Source organism: Orycteropus afer, unplaced genomic scaffold (assembly GCF_000298275.1).
Source record: "Orycteropus afer afer isolate SDZICR_OR568_19922 unplaced genomic scaffold, OryAfe1.0 scaffold00442, whole genome shotgun sequence".
Taxonomy (NCBI): Eukaryota; Metazoa; Chordata; class Mammalia; order Tubulidentata; family Orycteropodidae; genus Orycteropus; species Orycteropus afer.
This window is the reverse complement of record NW_006922029.1, coordinates 938,605-954,908: the sequence shown is the minus strand read 5'-3', so window position 1 is coordinate 954,908 and position 16,304 is coordinate 938,605. Positions and strand designations below refer to the sequence as shown.

Sequence of the window (16,304 nt, the reverse complement as noted above, 5' to 3'; positions counted from 1 at the left end):
TACAGACAGCGTGGGCAAAGTCACACAGCATGTGCGCATGGGCCGCGGAAGGCCACTTACCCTCCAGGGTGCAGGAAGTGCATGTACAGACAGCGCAGGCAAAGTCACACAGCATGTGTGCGCGGGCCGTGGAAGGCCACTTACCCTCCAGCATGCTGAGGTGCATGGCGTCGTTGGCTCGCTTTGGCACACTGAGCATCACCTCGAGGCCGTCTTTGATCTCCCCTTTCCCTTCTTCACAGCAGGTGAGCAGCTCCTGTGGAGACCAACACCCAGAACTAGCCAAAGGCCCAGCAAACTCTGCTGATCAGAGCTCTGCAGAAACGAAGGAGCGTCTGAAAGCCCAGGGCTTTCACGGTAACACAGACTGCGGTCAACTGGGTGTGTGTTCTCAGGAAAACCCATCACTGCTTCTTTTCTCGGTGGATGGACACATTTGTCCTGCTGAAGTCAGGATACTTCTTCACACCAGAGTAGGCCAGGCACAGTCACATTTTCAGATAAAATTCGTATGCATGTTAACTACCAGAAATATTTAATTAGTACCTTGGAGCATAACTACTTCAAGGTAGTTGCTTGGAGTAACTACCCTGGAGTAGTTATGCTACTGCTTTTATCCGAAGGCCGTGCCAGACTCAAAGCAGCACTGCTGTGCTTACCACGGGGTCACAGTGGGATCTGCAACTCTTCGGTGCCATTAACTCAATGCCCCAGCTAATCTGAAACCACCACACAGTGACGCTGCAGGAGCACCCACGGTCGGAGGCACGCTCGCCATGCCCAGGATGCAAAGAAAGGCTCTGCCGACCGGGAAGATGCGAGTGTGTCGCTGCACCTCAGGCCCCCTCAGAGGACGGCCTTTACTGTGTGAAGGGTGGCAGCAGGCACAGCCAGTCTCCATTGTGGGATCTCCACGGTCTACTCCTACCAGAAGGCTCCGGACCACATCAGCTACTGATGGTAACAACAGCTTATTTTGCGTCTACTGTTCAGAGACAGCAGGACACCAGCTCCACACCAGGCAATTTGGAGCAACTCAATCACCTGAGAGCAGTTCTGCTCCTAAGCAGATGACACTGATGTATTATGTTCTGGGCAGTGTGGCCAGAAGGACTCTGAAAACGCACCACTAACTGACATGAAATTCTCTGGCAGAAATGCCTCCTTGTTGGGGAACGTACAGTAGCTTTTTACTGTTCTCCTGGAGAACCCGGGGCTGGAATAAAGGAGGTTTACAAACTAGGGCACCGGTTTAATAGAGACGGGGGATCCTTAGCAGAAAACCACATGTTAAAAACAAAATACTGCTATCTGGACAGGGGAAATCTGAATATGTAAAAATTAGCCCCTTGACCTTTGAGTTCCTGTTTGTAGCCGTTTCTGCAATGATGGCCACGAAGTCACTGTGGGATTTTGGTCCAGCAATGCAGGGGCACTTCCCCAGCACTAACGGCCCAGGCCAGCAGCACCTGCACAGAGGAGGGGCGCCGCCTCTCTTTCTAGATTTCTCTGAATAACAAGAAAGCACAGGAAGGTCTCAGGCATTCACAACCCCATCTTCTGTATTCCTCAGACATCTAGAAAAACTCAACTGCACGCCTGCTGCAGTGGCCAGGACCGCACTGGGACCTTGTAGGAGGCACACAGTACTGTCCCTGGAATGAAAGGAGGCTCTCGGCATGCCAGTGCTAATCACCCTCACCAGCCAAGGACACTCTGCAGAGAACACTTCCCGACAAAACTTGTAAATGACTTCTGCCGTCAAGAGAACTGTGTGCTGATGACATCGGCTGAGCTCTGCGATGGCTACTGGCACACGTTCCGAGTTCTCCAGTTCACTGTCAAGAGCCACTGTATGCTCTTCACGAGTTTGATTTGAAGTAAAATCATTCATAACTGAGGAAAAGTAAAGTCAGCTTTCATTAGATGCTTGTGGTTTGCATGACGACATGTACAACACATGACTGGGAGCAACACGTGAGAAGCTGCTGGAGCGCCTCTGTGGCCTCAGTGGGAAATCCAGGCAGCAGCCAGACCTGGGTTCAAATCCACACAAGGGTAACAGGCAGTGCCCAGTGATGGCCAGTTTCCACATATGCAGACCAGCACTGTTGTGAGGGTCACGTGTGCAGTCTACTGCACAGGGGCTGGCCCAGAGTTGGCGGCCTTACTGGGAACTGGTGGTACTACGCTACCTAGAGCTCATGCTTCCTCATTCACTCCTCATTTGTGTTAGGGACACGGGTCAGTCACTATGGCAGGGACACAGTCAGGGAAGAACCTCTTACTGCACTGCTGCAATGAGACCAGTCAAGCAATGCATGGCAGTGGGTAAAAGACCAAGAGTAATGTGCTGGGTGTTACTTCAAAAATAGGACTCTCCAGTGGCACTGTGGTTAAGGCCTTTGGCTGCTAACCACAAGGTTGGTGGTTCAAACTTACCAGCTACTTCAGAGAAGAAAGATGAGGCAGTCTGCTTCCATAAACACTGACTGCCTTGGAACCCTACAGGGCAGTTCTACTCTGTCCTAGAGGGTTACTATGAGCTGGAATAGGCTCAATGGCAGTGGGTGGGTATTTAGAAAATGCAAGATAATATACAGAGACAGGAGAATGTGAACAAAGTAACACTCAATTCAGTACACCACATCCCAGATACCTCATACTTACTTTTAAAAGGAGCTGGTACTTTGTAATTCGCTGAACTGGTTTGATAAGATAGGAAGAGATGGAATTGGCCAATCCGTGCCGCTGCTGTATCTCCTGGATTAAATACGTAGATTTTCAACATCACTGGGTGGTTGGTTAGTGCAAATTAAAAATTTACATTTTATTACCCCTTAGATAAATGGACATATCTTAATTTTTTCTTGGGAACATAAAGTGGAAAGCACCATTAATTCTTTTAATACACTCAACAGCAAAATAAAAATGAAAAACTCAGACCCTCTGTCACTCTGAACACCCAAGACAGCAGCACTGACCTGGCATTATGGGTTTTAACTTGATGAGACAAGGCCAACAACCTCCTGATAGCTGCCGCCACAGGCCAAGGCCAGCATGCCCAGCAGCAGATAACCACACACTCTCCTCTGCACACTACACAAGCTTCTACCCTGTCAGCACCCTAACTACAGCCCATCCCACATATCAATATCCCTTCCAGCACCACCTCTTCCCAACACAGGCCTTCCTCCTTCCTCGCTGACTGATTCATGCCTGATCCACGAACGCCCCTCTATGCTGTCTCATTTTTCTCTCTCCACCAGCCTGTTGTTTTCACACTAACCTGTTTGTGTTTGCTTTTCCACAAAAGCTGGAAAGAAATCAAGATTAGCCACTGATACTCTGATTACCAACTGGATTTTCAACCCCTCATATCTCTGCATTCTGAGTCTGTCACTGAGGCCTCTGTGAGAAGCAGACCCCCAGGTCGCATCTGTGAGCCCTCAAGGAGGTCAGCTGAGGGAGCAACCAGGGGACCCCCCATTCTTCCTCTAGCTTCTGAAATCGTAAGCACAGCTGAAAGTTTCTTATCAAGATATAATTATCTAAAAATGTGAGATATGTGAGTTAATGACTATGATAGACATATGCCTATTGAGAATCATACCTCATAGATGTTTCTGACGGCTGGTGACATACTTGTAACAGACCCCCAATCCAAAACACAGGGCATTTCCAACATCACTCGGAGTCCTCATGTCCCTTCCCAATCAATCTCCCCACTGCCCCACCCTCACTAAGAGGCAACCCCTGCTCTGATTCCTATCATCATGCATTAGTTCTGTATATTCCAGAATGCCATATAAAAGGAATTCTCCTAGTTTCCTTCACTCATCAGTGTCTGCAGGCCCATCTATGTTGTTGTTGTTGTTGTTGTTTGCCATCGAGTCGGCCCCGACTCATAGCGACCCCTCCTTGGGTTTCCGAGGCAGTATCACTACGGAAGTAGGATTGCCCAACCTTCCTTCCGAGGAGTGGCTGGTGGGTTTGAACCGCCTGCCTTCTGGTTAGCAGTCAAGTGCCTTAAGCATCTATGTTAAGGGTTTTTATTGCTGAGCTGAGAAGTTCTGTGCTGCATGAATACAGGAGATACCACAACACCTGCAGAAGACACTCTGATGCCACCCAAGTCCTTCTAACAACCTTTTCAGAAGCACACCTCTGAGATTTCCGAAGTCCAGTCTCAGTATTTCTGTTGACGTAAACCTTATTATTGGCTTATACTATTCAAACATGGCTACAAGATCACAGTTTTTTCCTAATACCTGACAAGTGTTTGGTCCTGCTGAAATAATAACCTTTCCTTTTTCTAGAAGGCTGTTTGAAGAAAACTCTTCTGCTTCTAAATTTTTACTTTAAGTGGGAGGAGCAGAAAAGTGCGGGGTAAATAAACCTCCTTGGTTGGGGCTTTCTATCTTGCACTTTTGTCAATATTTAATTTATTTGCCCCGTGTACTTGACAGTGGAGCTCTGGTGGTGCTGCGGTTGAAGTGTTAGGGTACTAACCAACAGGTCAGTGGTTTGAACCTACCAGCCACTCTGCGGGAGAAAGACAAGGCAATCTGCTTCCGTAAAGACTTACAGCCTTGAAAACCCTATGAGGCCTGTTCAATAGGGTTGTTATGAGTCATAATTAACGACGGCAATGGGTTTGCTTTTTTGGTTTGTTGTACTTGAAAGGAGGCCTAGTGGTACAGTGGATAAAATTCTCAGCTGCTGAAAGGTTGGTGGTTTGAACCCATCAGCTGCTCCATGGGAGAAAGATGATGCACTGTGCTTCTGTAAAGATTTATAGCCTTAGAAATCATATGGGGCAGTTCTACTCTGTCTTGTAGGGTCCCTAGGAGTCGGACTCAACTGGATGGCAGTGGGTAGGTGTACCTCATGTTTGTATTCCTCACAGTAAAGGCAGGTTCTTGTCTGTTTTACTCACCATTGCAAGCAAAGCAAGGAACTCTGATGGCATAGCGGTTAAGGCATCGGTCTGCTAAGCAAAAAGGTCAGTGATTCGAAACCACCAGCCACTCTGCAGGAGACAGATGATGCAGCCTATTTCCATAAAGATTTAAAGCCTTGGAAACTCCATGGGGCAGTTCTCCTCTGTGCTATAGTGTCACTCACAACTGGAAATGACTCCACGGCAGTGGGTTGGCTTTGGTTTTTGGTACGCTAAGCATTCCTGAAGGGCTCAGTGAGTTATATCAGCACCAGGCAGATGTTCAGGAAAGCATGCTGCCTGAAAGTATAACTGAAGGTGCACAGACGTTCAGGGAAGGGAGGCCGTTAGAAGAGAAAGCCTCCTGAGAAACACAAAACACTGCACAGTACACACCAGTTGCTGACCCAGCCCGACTCATGGCAACTCCATGTGTCAGAGCAGAACTGAGGTTTTCAATGGCTGATTTCTCTAAGATAGGTTGCCAGGCCTTTCTTCCCAGGAGTCTCTGCATGTCACTAAAGGTATAGATTGGTGAAATCTTGAAGTCAGGCAAATGTGCTTAAAGCTCCACCTTAGGGCCCAAGGATTTTTAAATGGCACCAATTCCAAGCATTCACTGTGCTACAGGCTGTTGCTGCTTTGGTCTCAAATGAGTCTAACTCCACGTGCTGCCACAGCTCTGTTCCTCAGACGTCAAAGACCTAGCTGCTTAAACTGTGGAGGGGAGAAGCCGTGCTGGGATGCGGGCAGACTGCGCTGACAAAGGCAGTGACATGGAAATCCAAGAACGTCAACTCAAACGGTGTGAAGGAGAGACTGGAACGGCAGCTGCAGGTAGCACTTCCCTCCGAGAGAACAACGGGAATCTACTCCAGTTTATCAGACCATCAGAGGAGAGCAGACGCCACACCTGCCCACAAGCAACAGAACACCGCCGACGGTCCCACTGCCTCCTGCACCACACTCAACAAGCCTTCAAAGGACCTTGTGTTTTGTGCATGGAACGTATCTGATCAAGTTCCAGAAACCCGAAAGGCATTCTAGAGATGACGTTGTAAGGCTGCACCCCATTTTGTACAATAAGCTCCCCCTGTGACAACTTTCAGAGCACACATGCACTACAGCCCCTTCACTGCAGGTGGACTGGCCTTGAACTTTCAGCTGGTACTCATGGGTATGGTACCGCTGGTAGACCTTTCATGTTAGGCCACTTCAGGCAATCAATAACAGCATAAGACTAAAGCAAGAGAAACAAATGACTGTACAAATCAAAATTAATTGTGTTTTAGAGAGGAAAAGCTTAGTTCAATAGTTTTTACCTTCTATGTACAATATTGGGAGCTCTGGTAGCATAGTGCTTAAGGCACTTGACTGTTAACCAGAAGGCTGGTAGTTCAAACCCACCAGCCAATCCTTGGAAGGAAGGTTGGGCAATCTACTTCCGTAGTGATGTTGCCTCGGAAACCCAAGGAGGGGTCACTGTAAGTCGGGTCCGACTCGACGGCACATAACAACAACACGTACAATATTAGGAACTCTGGTAGAGTAGTGCCTAAGGCATCTGACTGCTAACCAGAAGGCTGACAGTTCACACCCACCAGCCACTGCTCAGAAGGAAGGTTGGGTAATCTATTTCCGCAGTGACCTCGCCCTGGAAACGCAAGGAGGGGTCACTAATGAGTTGGGTACGGCTCCACAGCAGTGAGTTTCTTTGTACAATATTAAGGAGCTCTGGTGGCGCTGTGATTAATGCACTAGGCTGCTAACCAAAAGGTGGGTGGTTCAAATCCATCAGCTGCTCCACAGGAGGAAGATGAGGCAGTCTACTTCCATAAAGAGTGCCTTGGAAACCCACTGGGGGTCACTATGATTTGGAATCGACTCGATTGCAGTAGGTTTCTGGGCACATACAATCTCACAGATAAAAATCACTGCCTGCACATGAGCAGTAATTAATGACATACACAGATACACACAAACATGCTGAAGTCTCAGTTCCTCAGTGACAGCCAGCTTCTAGGACTGGAGAGGGTCTTTCAAAAATCACTTCTAGAACAGAACAGGAGAGCAGCCCAGTGGAAACGTAACAGATGGAAATGAAACTACAACATTGTGCTGTCAATCAGGTGAGAGTGATGAGCAACACCACCTCACATAGCTACAAAATACAACATGGACGACGCCAACACTCTCTGGCTTCTATACTCACATCAAAGTAGGAGCCTGCGTGCTCCAGTATCAGCTGCGTGGAGTCGGGCTTATTTTTGCAGTAAGTGACATACATCTGAAACTTGTCTGCCTACAGACAACAAGAAAGTTGATTATCTTACTCAAACCCCAACAAGTCCAAGTACAGTAAATTACGCTATCAGAAAGAAGTTGCGTGGATAAAGGAAATTTAAGTGCCAAATCAAAGACACTCTTTTGAAAAGACTTATTTTAAGCCACCTGCTGAGACCACACATTCGTGTAGACTCAGAGCCCCCACAGGCCCCACACCTCCAGAGGTTCCCCTGACCTGGCAAGTCTGGCTGGGCACCTGTTCTCTCTTCCCACAGTGTTGTGTGTGCCCCTCGGCCAAATGCTTCCAGTGGCACGGCCCAGGCTGCAGCGTCTGCCCCTACAGACTGGGAGTGCATCCGCTGGGGCTAGCCTCTCACCCGCTAAGGAAGCAGGGTCGTGGCTAGGCCTGACACACCGGATGTTCCATTTCAAACCATCACTGCTGCCAATAACAGCCCCATTGCACAATCACCTAATCACAGAATGGCAGTCTTTGAGGCCCAGTGGGCTTCTCTGTACATGCAGTGAAAAGAACCCAGCAGAGTATGGTGACTTCACGGAACTGGACACTACTCTGTCTAACGTCCTTCAATGTCACTAGGTAATCACAACAGAACAGGGAGCTGAGGTTGCATTACCCAAGTAACAAAGCAATGGCCGACGTCCTCTGGCAACTGCTCGTATTTTTCCAGCTCCTTCAGGAAAATGCTGCAGAGAACAACGGTGCTTTATCATCAAAGAGAAGAGCATTAGTACAGTGTATGAAGCATTACACTGGCGAGAGGATACACCAGATACTAGACCTCATACACCATAAATTCAGGGGCCACTTGAATGGGACCATCCTAATCAAATGAAATGAAAAATCCATACATTCTAGAGTTTAAGCTTGAACAAAATGTGTAGCTTTTAACTCAGGTAAGTTATTTGACTTTCAAACAGCTCACTAGCTCTACTTCAAACATTTCCTGACACAAATTCTGACTGAGAGGATTACGTCTGAGAAAGGACTGACGTTTCATTGCCACGGCTCTAAGTGTTCAATCAGAAGAAGCTCTTCAGCATGTTGGCAACATGGTGGTAACTTTGAAGAGAAGGGTCCAGCTCTGGGCCCTGACATCTTCTCACCACTAGCCACAGGCTGCAGGGACTCTGGCTAAAGGTATTTCTGCTGCTTCTCTTTAAATCTTAAAAATAAAACCATGTGCCTCCTGTGGCCAGTGGCCAGCATTGTGCTCAGACCATGGGCCGTGAACCCCGAGAACTCCCTGAGGACACAGCTGACGACTCAGTGGGAGAAAAGCTACGATTCCTACAGAAACCTTCCCCAGTTTCCCTAAGCTTATTTCTCTGTAAAGAAGAAGTACAAGTGGAAAATGAGTGTGTATTCAAACTGTTTCTAATTGCCAAAGTCTTCTGGGAGGAAGACTGATAAGCTTCACTTAACTAATTCTAGGAAACCCGTGAAATCAGTAATGACTCAAATTTCAACTTGCACTTGCTGCTGTGAAATGCACACAGCCTCAGACTCCAGGTAAGGCCACTGACTTGTTATGGAACTCGTAGATCTCCTGCATGTTGCCAAAGATGATGAGCTCCTTGTTGACGATGCCGGGTGGGATCTCCTCCACGCCGCTCGTCATCTCCCACAGGTAGGTCTGCGGGGGGAACACAGGCATCAGACGGAAGTCGGCCCCGAAGGCTCCCATCTGGACATCCACACTCGGGGTTCACACACACATGAAAACACACCCAGGAGGGCGCCTTCTACAACACAACCTGAAGGACTTTTCTAAAGTGCCCCCGTTGTTATTGCTACTTGAGGAAAGTGGCTGTACTTTTGTTTGTGGGTATACTTTGTAACTTAGCCACAGCTTCAAACTTGGGGGCTAACATCTCCCGAGGTCCCAGTGTGCATTAAGCTGCTGGGTATTATTTGCAATCATCACAGGTCAGCACATTTCTCTGAAGCGACTATAAAATTCCACACACAAAGCATGTCAGCTTGGTCGTCACGGGATCAACGGGACGAGGGGGTTCGTGCTGCATCATCTCTGCAGCCGAGAACTTCACAGAAATGCAGGGGGATGAGCCGGCCAAGGTGGGCTTCCAATCCCAACAGAAAAGCCACAAAATGTGAACACCAGGAGTGACCAGCAGGGAAACATGAAATTCACAAGATTATACTTCATCTATACAAACCGGCCAGAAACGAAAACAAACAAAACAACTTACTTACATCCATACACTCCCGAAGATCTCGTACGTAAGCCTTTTCAGTCTGAATTAGCTCAGCCATAATGAACCTGAAACAGGAAAGACAGTGAGGGACTTAGTCAGCAGCCAGGGTCCATGCTTATTTTAACATTTACTTTATGAAACAATAAAACCAAAAAAAAAAAAAAAGAAACAATAAACCACAAACTCATAGCAACCCCTCCTTGGGTTTCTGAGGTAGGTATTCCTATGGAAATAGATTGCCCAATCTTCCTTTTGAGGAGTCACTGGTGAGTTTGAACTGCCAGCCTTCTGGTTAGCAGTCAAATGCCTTAGGCACTACGCCACCAGAGCTCCCTTGAAATAATCAAAGCAATAGCAGTGGGTGTTAGAGAACCAACACAAGACTCAACAGAACAACAATGGTGCCAGTTACCAGTTGAAGGGAATCAAAATGATTTTGGATAAAATCTCACTAAGGCATCTGTGGTGTCGCAACCTCAGCACCACCAATGCTCCGGGCCGTCGAGCTTCCTGTCGGGGGCGGAGGTCTGTCCTGCGCATCGCAGGGCATTTACCAGCATCCTCGGTCTCCACCCACTTGGAGTCCGAAGCACTCCCAATCGTGACAATTAAATGCCTCCACACACTGTCAAAGATCCTCTGAGGGCCAAAATCAGCCCCAGTTGAGAACTGCTGCTTTAAACCACCTGTTGCCTTTACTGAAAGCTAACAGAGCTTAATAACTGGCCTCTCTAAAATACCTACGTGTGCATCCTTAATGTCTGCTCCTTAGTGTCACTGCTCATGCCCTATTAATGACAAATGGCATCAAAGCAGTTTTTCAACCCCACAGGAAGTGGGGGCATGGGATAACACAAGGCACTGTTTCTGGACCAGGTGACAAGGGGACAGTGAAGAGTGACTTCCATGATACAAAAATTAAGTGTATTCGAAATAACTACAATAGTAACGCCGTTTGACTCCAAAGCACACGATCCCCAAATGACAACATTATCTTCACTCTAACGAACACTGGTTGTTTTCAAGCCCGGCTTACTCTTTCCTGCGTGCTGACTTCCGCTTCTCCTCATTAAGCTCATGAGCCGCATCCCGGAGCTTCACCTCTGACCCAGGGGTGCTGGCTGGGATGATATCCAGCTGAAGACTTTTACTCTGTGGAAGGAAAGCGACAAGGAACTCAGACAATTGACCCAACACCCAGGACGTTAACCAACACGCCAGGATTTACTCCTTCTGTACGTGGCCATTTACCGATTTGTTGGAATCCGAAGAAATCCCCAGGGCTTTCTCCAAAGAGGTCCTGTACTTCTCCATCCGCAGAGAGAAGTCTCTGTACCTCTTATCCACGGCGGTGACACATTTTTTTATCTCTGCCGCGTGGGCATGGCCCTTTTCACAAAAGCCGTCAGCCAGCTGGATCAGGAGCTTCACTCGCTCTTTGGTTTGCTGCAAAAAACAACAGCAAAGTGTTGTGAAGCAGATGGAATCAACTGCCAGAAACGCCAAACACAGTGGCCACTTGCCGACAGCTCCGAGTTCTGAACAGGAAAAACAGCTGTGGGTAGTAGGAATTTCGACTAAAATCCAAGCCCATTCAATGCATCCCCCTGATTCCAAACCATCTTTCCTCAGCTCCTCTGAGATAAGCTGCTTTTATGACCCCAAAGAAACTAGACTTTCCTTCAACAGGATCTCCATTTGCTAGGTTCTCAGTGAAACTGTGTGGAATGAATGAATGCTCATGCAGCACTGTGTCTGTATGAGTCGACTTCTCTCCTGCTGTGAACAGGGAGAAGCCCTGGTGGTGCAGTGGTAAAGCACTCAGCTGCTAAGCAGAAGATTAGTAGTTCAATCCCACTAGCCTGTCTTTGGGAGAAAGATGTGGTAGTCTGTTTCTGAAAAGATTTATAGCCTTGGAAACCCTACGGAGCAGTCTTACTCTGCCCGAAAGGGTAGCTATGAGTTGGAAACAACGTGATGGCAGTGGGCTTGGTTTTGAGCTTTTGGGTGAATCCAGTAAGTATCTGTTATGAAACAGACATGTCCTGGCTTTCTGACATCTATCCCATGTGCCCAGTTAGACCAAAAGCACCTGTAGGGCAGCTTCCACTGTACTTGCCCATGTTCCTACAGCTCTGCTGGCTCTGTGCTTAAAGCATTCGGCTGCTAAGCCAAAGATAATCTGTAAAGTCCCCTTTAAAAAATACCTTAGACTCTAAACAAATCTTCTCAGTCACCCACCTGGCGGACGGTCCCAAGTCTCCATGCACCCCGGCTTTTGTCCTCCAGCTCCTGTGTTTGGGCCTGGCACGGGTGCCCCCACCACCTGGGAACCTCCATACCTAGACATCTCCACAGCCCCTTCCCGTCTATGCACAACCGAGCTCCTTGAGCACCTTATTTCAAATGGCAGCTTGCCTCTCTGACCCCAAATACACTAACCTTGGTCACGCTCTACCCCTTCCGGCAGTTCCTACTGCCGTCTACCAGACGAGAGACCTTATTAACTTGTTATGATCAGTCCAAAGGGCCAGGGGGAGCTATTTGTGTGTGTCTGCTTGTTTTTTGCTTACTGCTCTCTCAAACAACATCCATGTGCCTGGACGTTCAGTCTATACATACTGAAGAACAAACTAACTCTAGGTTCTTTATCCAAGTGTGCACAAGGTGTGTGAAGTTAATGGGTGAGGCAGGTAGTCCTAACAGGCACGAATACATACTTTTCAGAAAAGTATACAATGCCTCTGCATGGTGCCAGTGGTGCTGGAGGGGGAATCGCCACTGTGGCTCTAGAAAAGCATTTTACTGGGAAAGCAGCAGAGCTGAACATGCTCAGAAGCTTTTCAGAGCCTCCGTCTCGTGTGGAAACGACCCGTTAAAGCAGAGCCCGTTAAAGTTCTGTCGCCATGATGATACCTATCTGGGTATGTGAAGACAAACTACAAGGCAAGGAATAAAAACTCAAAATTTAAGCCTTAAAGCCATAAATTCTCAAAGGGATTTAACTTAGAAACATTACTGAATTTTAACATTCGAGTGAAAATATCAGCAATGCAGGAGTTACAAAAATTAGGCTCCACACCTGCACAGAGCAGGAAAAAATGTGGAACAAAACACAAAATCAGAGAAGACCAGTCTCACTGGTCTGATAGGGACTGATGAAAAACCTCAGCCTATGGCACCCAGTTACCCTTTGGGCCTGGAATTGAATTCATTCCCATGGTTTCCGGCCAAATGAGACAGGTGTATAGGGTGTACATACACCAAGTAGGTAAACTTCTTGGAACAACCAATGATGGGAGACCAGGAAGGCAGTATTTGCTCAGGGAAACAGCTCAGAGGGTAGGAATGCGCAGCAAAGAAGGACCCAGGGAAGAGCTAACTACAAAGAGGAAGTGGGAAGAGAGTTTTACACTGTGGAGATTGCAGTCTATGTCATGAAAACAAAATGTGCATGAACTGCTGTATTTGAATTAGCTCTGTAAACTTTCTCCCAAATTACAACAAAAAATTAAAAAAAAAAAATTAGTGTCTCTAGATAAGGTTTCACTGCTATGTGCCAAGACACTAATCTACTAAAAAGCACAGGAAAGCTGTATCGTACCAGGACCCGCTGTTGGTGAGTCAATTCTAACTCACAGCAACCCCACGTGCATCAGAGCAGAACTGCACTCCGTAGGGTTTTCAACGGCTGATCTTTCAGAAGTAGACTACCAGGCCCATCTTCTGAGGCACTTCTGTTGTTGTTAGGTGCCGTCGAGTTGTCGCCAACTCATAGCGACCCTATGCACAGCAGAAAGAAATACCGCCCGATCCTGTGCCAGCTCCAAGATCCTTGCTAAACTTGAGCCCATTGCCACTGCACCAATCCATCTCGTTGAGGGCCTTCTCTTCCATTAACACTCCACCTTACCAAGCATGAGATCCTTCTCCAGGGAATGGTCCCTTCTGACAACATGACCAAAGTATGTGAGACGAAGTCTGGCCATTCTCGCCTCCGGAAGAAGCATTCCAGCTGCACTTCCTCCAGGACAGAGACTATTAGTTTTTTTAATCAGTCCACAGTACTTTCAGCATTTTTCGCCAACACCACAGCTCAAATGCATCAATTCTTCTTTGATCTTCCTTATTCATCGTGCAGCTCTCACAGGCATATGAGGCAATTGAAAATACCATAGTTTATGTCAGGCACAGCTTAGCCCTGAAGGAGACACCTTTGCTCTTCAGCACCTGAAAGAGGTCGTTTGCAGCTGATTTGCCCAGTGCTATACGTCATCTGATGTTCTGACTGCTGCTTCCATTGGCTTTGATTGTAGAACCAAGCAATGTCAAGTCTGACAATTTCAATGTTTTCTCCATTTATCGTGATGCTGCTTATAGGTCCAGTTGTGAGGATTTTTGTTCTCTTTATACTGAGATGTAATCCATACTGCAGACTGTATCCTTCAATCTTCATCAGTAGTTGCTTCAAGTCATCCTCCCTTTCAGCAAGCAAAGTTGTGTCCTCAGGGTATCAGAGGCTGTTAATGATTCTTTCTCCAATCCTGATGTCACGTTCTTCTTCATACAGTCTAGCTTGTCAGATTATGTGCTCAGCATACAGACCGAATAAGTATGGAGAAAGGATACAATCCCGACACACTCACTTCTTGACTCAAAACCATGTAGTGTTCCCTTTTTCCGTTCGAACGACAGCCTCCTGATCTGTGTACAGGTTCCCCATGAATAAAATTAAGTGTTCTGAATTCTCAAAGGTATCCACAATTTGTTATGATCTACACAATCAAGTGCTTTTGCATAATCAATAAAACACAAGTAAACATATTTTTGGTATTCTTTGCTTAGAGCCAAGATCCATCCGACAACAGCAATGATATCCCTCATTCCACGTCCTCTTCTGAATCCAGCTTGCATTTCTATAAGTTCTCTGTCAATATACTGCTGAAACTGTTTTTGAATGATCTTCAGTAAAATTTTACTTGCATTCAATATGAATGACACTGTTCGATCATTTGCACATTCTGTGAAATCACCTTTCTTTGGAATGGGTACAAATATGGATGTCTTCCAGTCAGTTGGCCAGCTAGCTGTCTTACAAATTTCTTGAAATAACCGAGTGAGTGTCTTCAGTGGGGCATCCGTTTGTTGAAACATCTCAATGGTATTCTGTCAATCCCTGGAGCCTTATTCTTCAACAATTCCTTCAGTGAAGCTTCGACTTCTTCTTTCAATACCATTAGTTCTCGATCATATGCCACCTCCTGAAATGGATGAACATCGACCAATTATTTTTGGTACAGTGACTCTGTATTCCTTCCATCTTCTTTTGATGCTTTCTGCATCATTCAATATTTTGCTCACAGAATCTTTCAATATTGCAACTTGGGGCTTAAATTCTTTCCTCAGTTCTTTTAGCTTAAGAACACTAAGCATGTTCTTCCTTTTTTGTTTTCTAACTCCAGATCTTTGCACATGTCATTATAGTAATTGGCTCTGTCTTTTCGAGCTGCTCTTTGAAATTTTCTGTTCAGCTCTTTCATTTTGTCATTCCTTCCACTTGTTTTAGCTACTCTTCACTCAAGGGCAAGTTTCAGAGTCTCTTTTGGTCTTTCTTGTTTTTTAATGACCTCTTGCTTTCTTCATGGATGATGTTCTTGATGTCATCCCACAGTTCTTCTGGTTTTCGCTCACTGGTGTTCAATGCAACAAATCTATTCTTTAGATGGTCTCTAAATTCAGGAGGGATACATTCAAGTCATACTTTGGCTCTCGAGGACTTGTTTTAATTGTCTTCAACTTCAACTTGCATAGGAGCAGTTGATGGTCTATTTCACAATCAGCTCCTGGCCTTGTTTTGGCTGAAGATACTGAGCTTTTCCATCACCTCCTGCTACAGATGTAGTCAATCTGATTCCTGTGTACTCCATCTGGCAAAGTCCATGTGTATAGCCAACATTTGTATTGTTGAAAAAAGGTATTTGCAATGAATAAATAACTGTTCTTGCAAAATTCTGTATGATCTCCAGCGTTATTTCTGTCACCAAGACCAGATTTTCCAACTATTGGTGATTCCTCTTTGTTTCCAACTTTTGCATTCCAATCACCAGTAATAATCAACACATCTTCATTGCATATTCAGTCAGTTTCAGACTGCATAAGTTGATAAAATCTTCAATGTCCTCATCTTTGGCTTTGGTGGTTGGTGTGTAAATTTGAATAGTAGTAGTATCAACTGGTCTTCCCTGTAGGCATATGGATATTATCCTATCACTGACATCATTGTACTTCAGGACAGATCTTGAAACATCTTTTGTGATGAAGCCATTCCTCTTCTATTTGTCATTCCTGGCATAGTAGATCATATGGTTGTCTGATTCAAAATGGTCAAAACCAGTCCATTTCAACTCACTAATGCCTAGGATATCAATCTTTATGCATTCTATTTCATTTTGACAACTTCCAGTTTTCCTAGATTCATACTTCGTACATTTCATGTTCTGATTAGTAATGGATGTTTGCAGCTGTTTCTCCTAAATTTCAGTTGTGCCACGTCAGCCCACAGAGGTCCCGAAAGATTTACTTTATCCATATCACTAAAGCTGGTTCTGCTCTGATAAGGCATTTCTTTCCCAGTCCTATTTTGAGTGCTTTCCAACTCAAGGGGCTCGTCTTCCTGCACTGTGTCAGACAATGTTTTCAAGCTATTCATAAAGTTGCCTGGTAATGTATCAGACAGTGTTTCTCTGCTATTCATAAAGTTTTCCCTGGCCAATTTTTTGAGAAGTGGATGGCCTCTTCCTTCTTCCTAGTCTGTCTCAGTCTATAAGCTGCGTTA

General features: G+C 46.1%; 1 protein-coding gene across 1 annotated transcript in view; it reads right to left on the bottom strand.

The window, feature by feature from the left end:
- TRIO (trio Rho guanine nucleotide exchange factor) overlaps positions 1-16,304 on the bottom strand; it is a 335,211-nt gene that overhangs the window by 131,500 nt on the left and 187,407 nt on the right. The window contains exons 22-29 of the mRNA XM_007954197.2: positions 10,721-10,915; positions 10,506-10,621; positions 9,468-9,534; positions 8,777-8,886; positions 7,867-7,936; positions 7,155-7,244; positions 2,671-2,763; positions 145-256 (exon numbers count right to left, since the gene is read on the bottom strand). Coding sequence (XP_007952388.2) covers positions 145-256; positions 2,671-2,763; positions 7,155-7,244; positions 7,867-7,936; positions 8,777-8,886; positions 9,468-9,534; positions 10,506-10,621; positions 10,721-10,915 — 853 coding nt within the window. The remainder of the gene's footprint in view (positions 1-144; positions 257-2,670; positions 2,764-7,154; positions 7,245-7,866; positions 7,937-8,776; positions 8,887-9,467; positions 9,535-10,505; positions 10,622-10,720; positions 10,916-16,304) is intronic.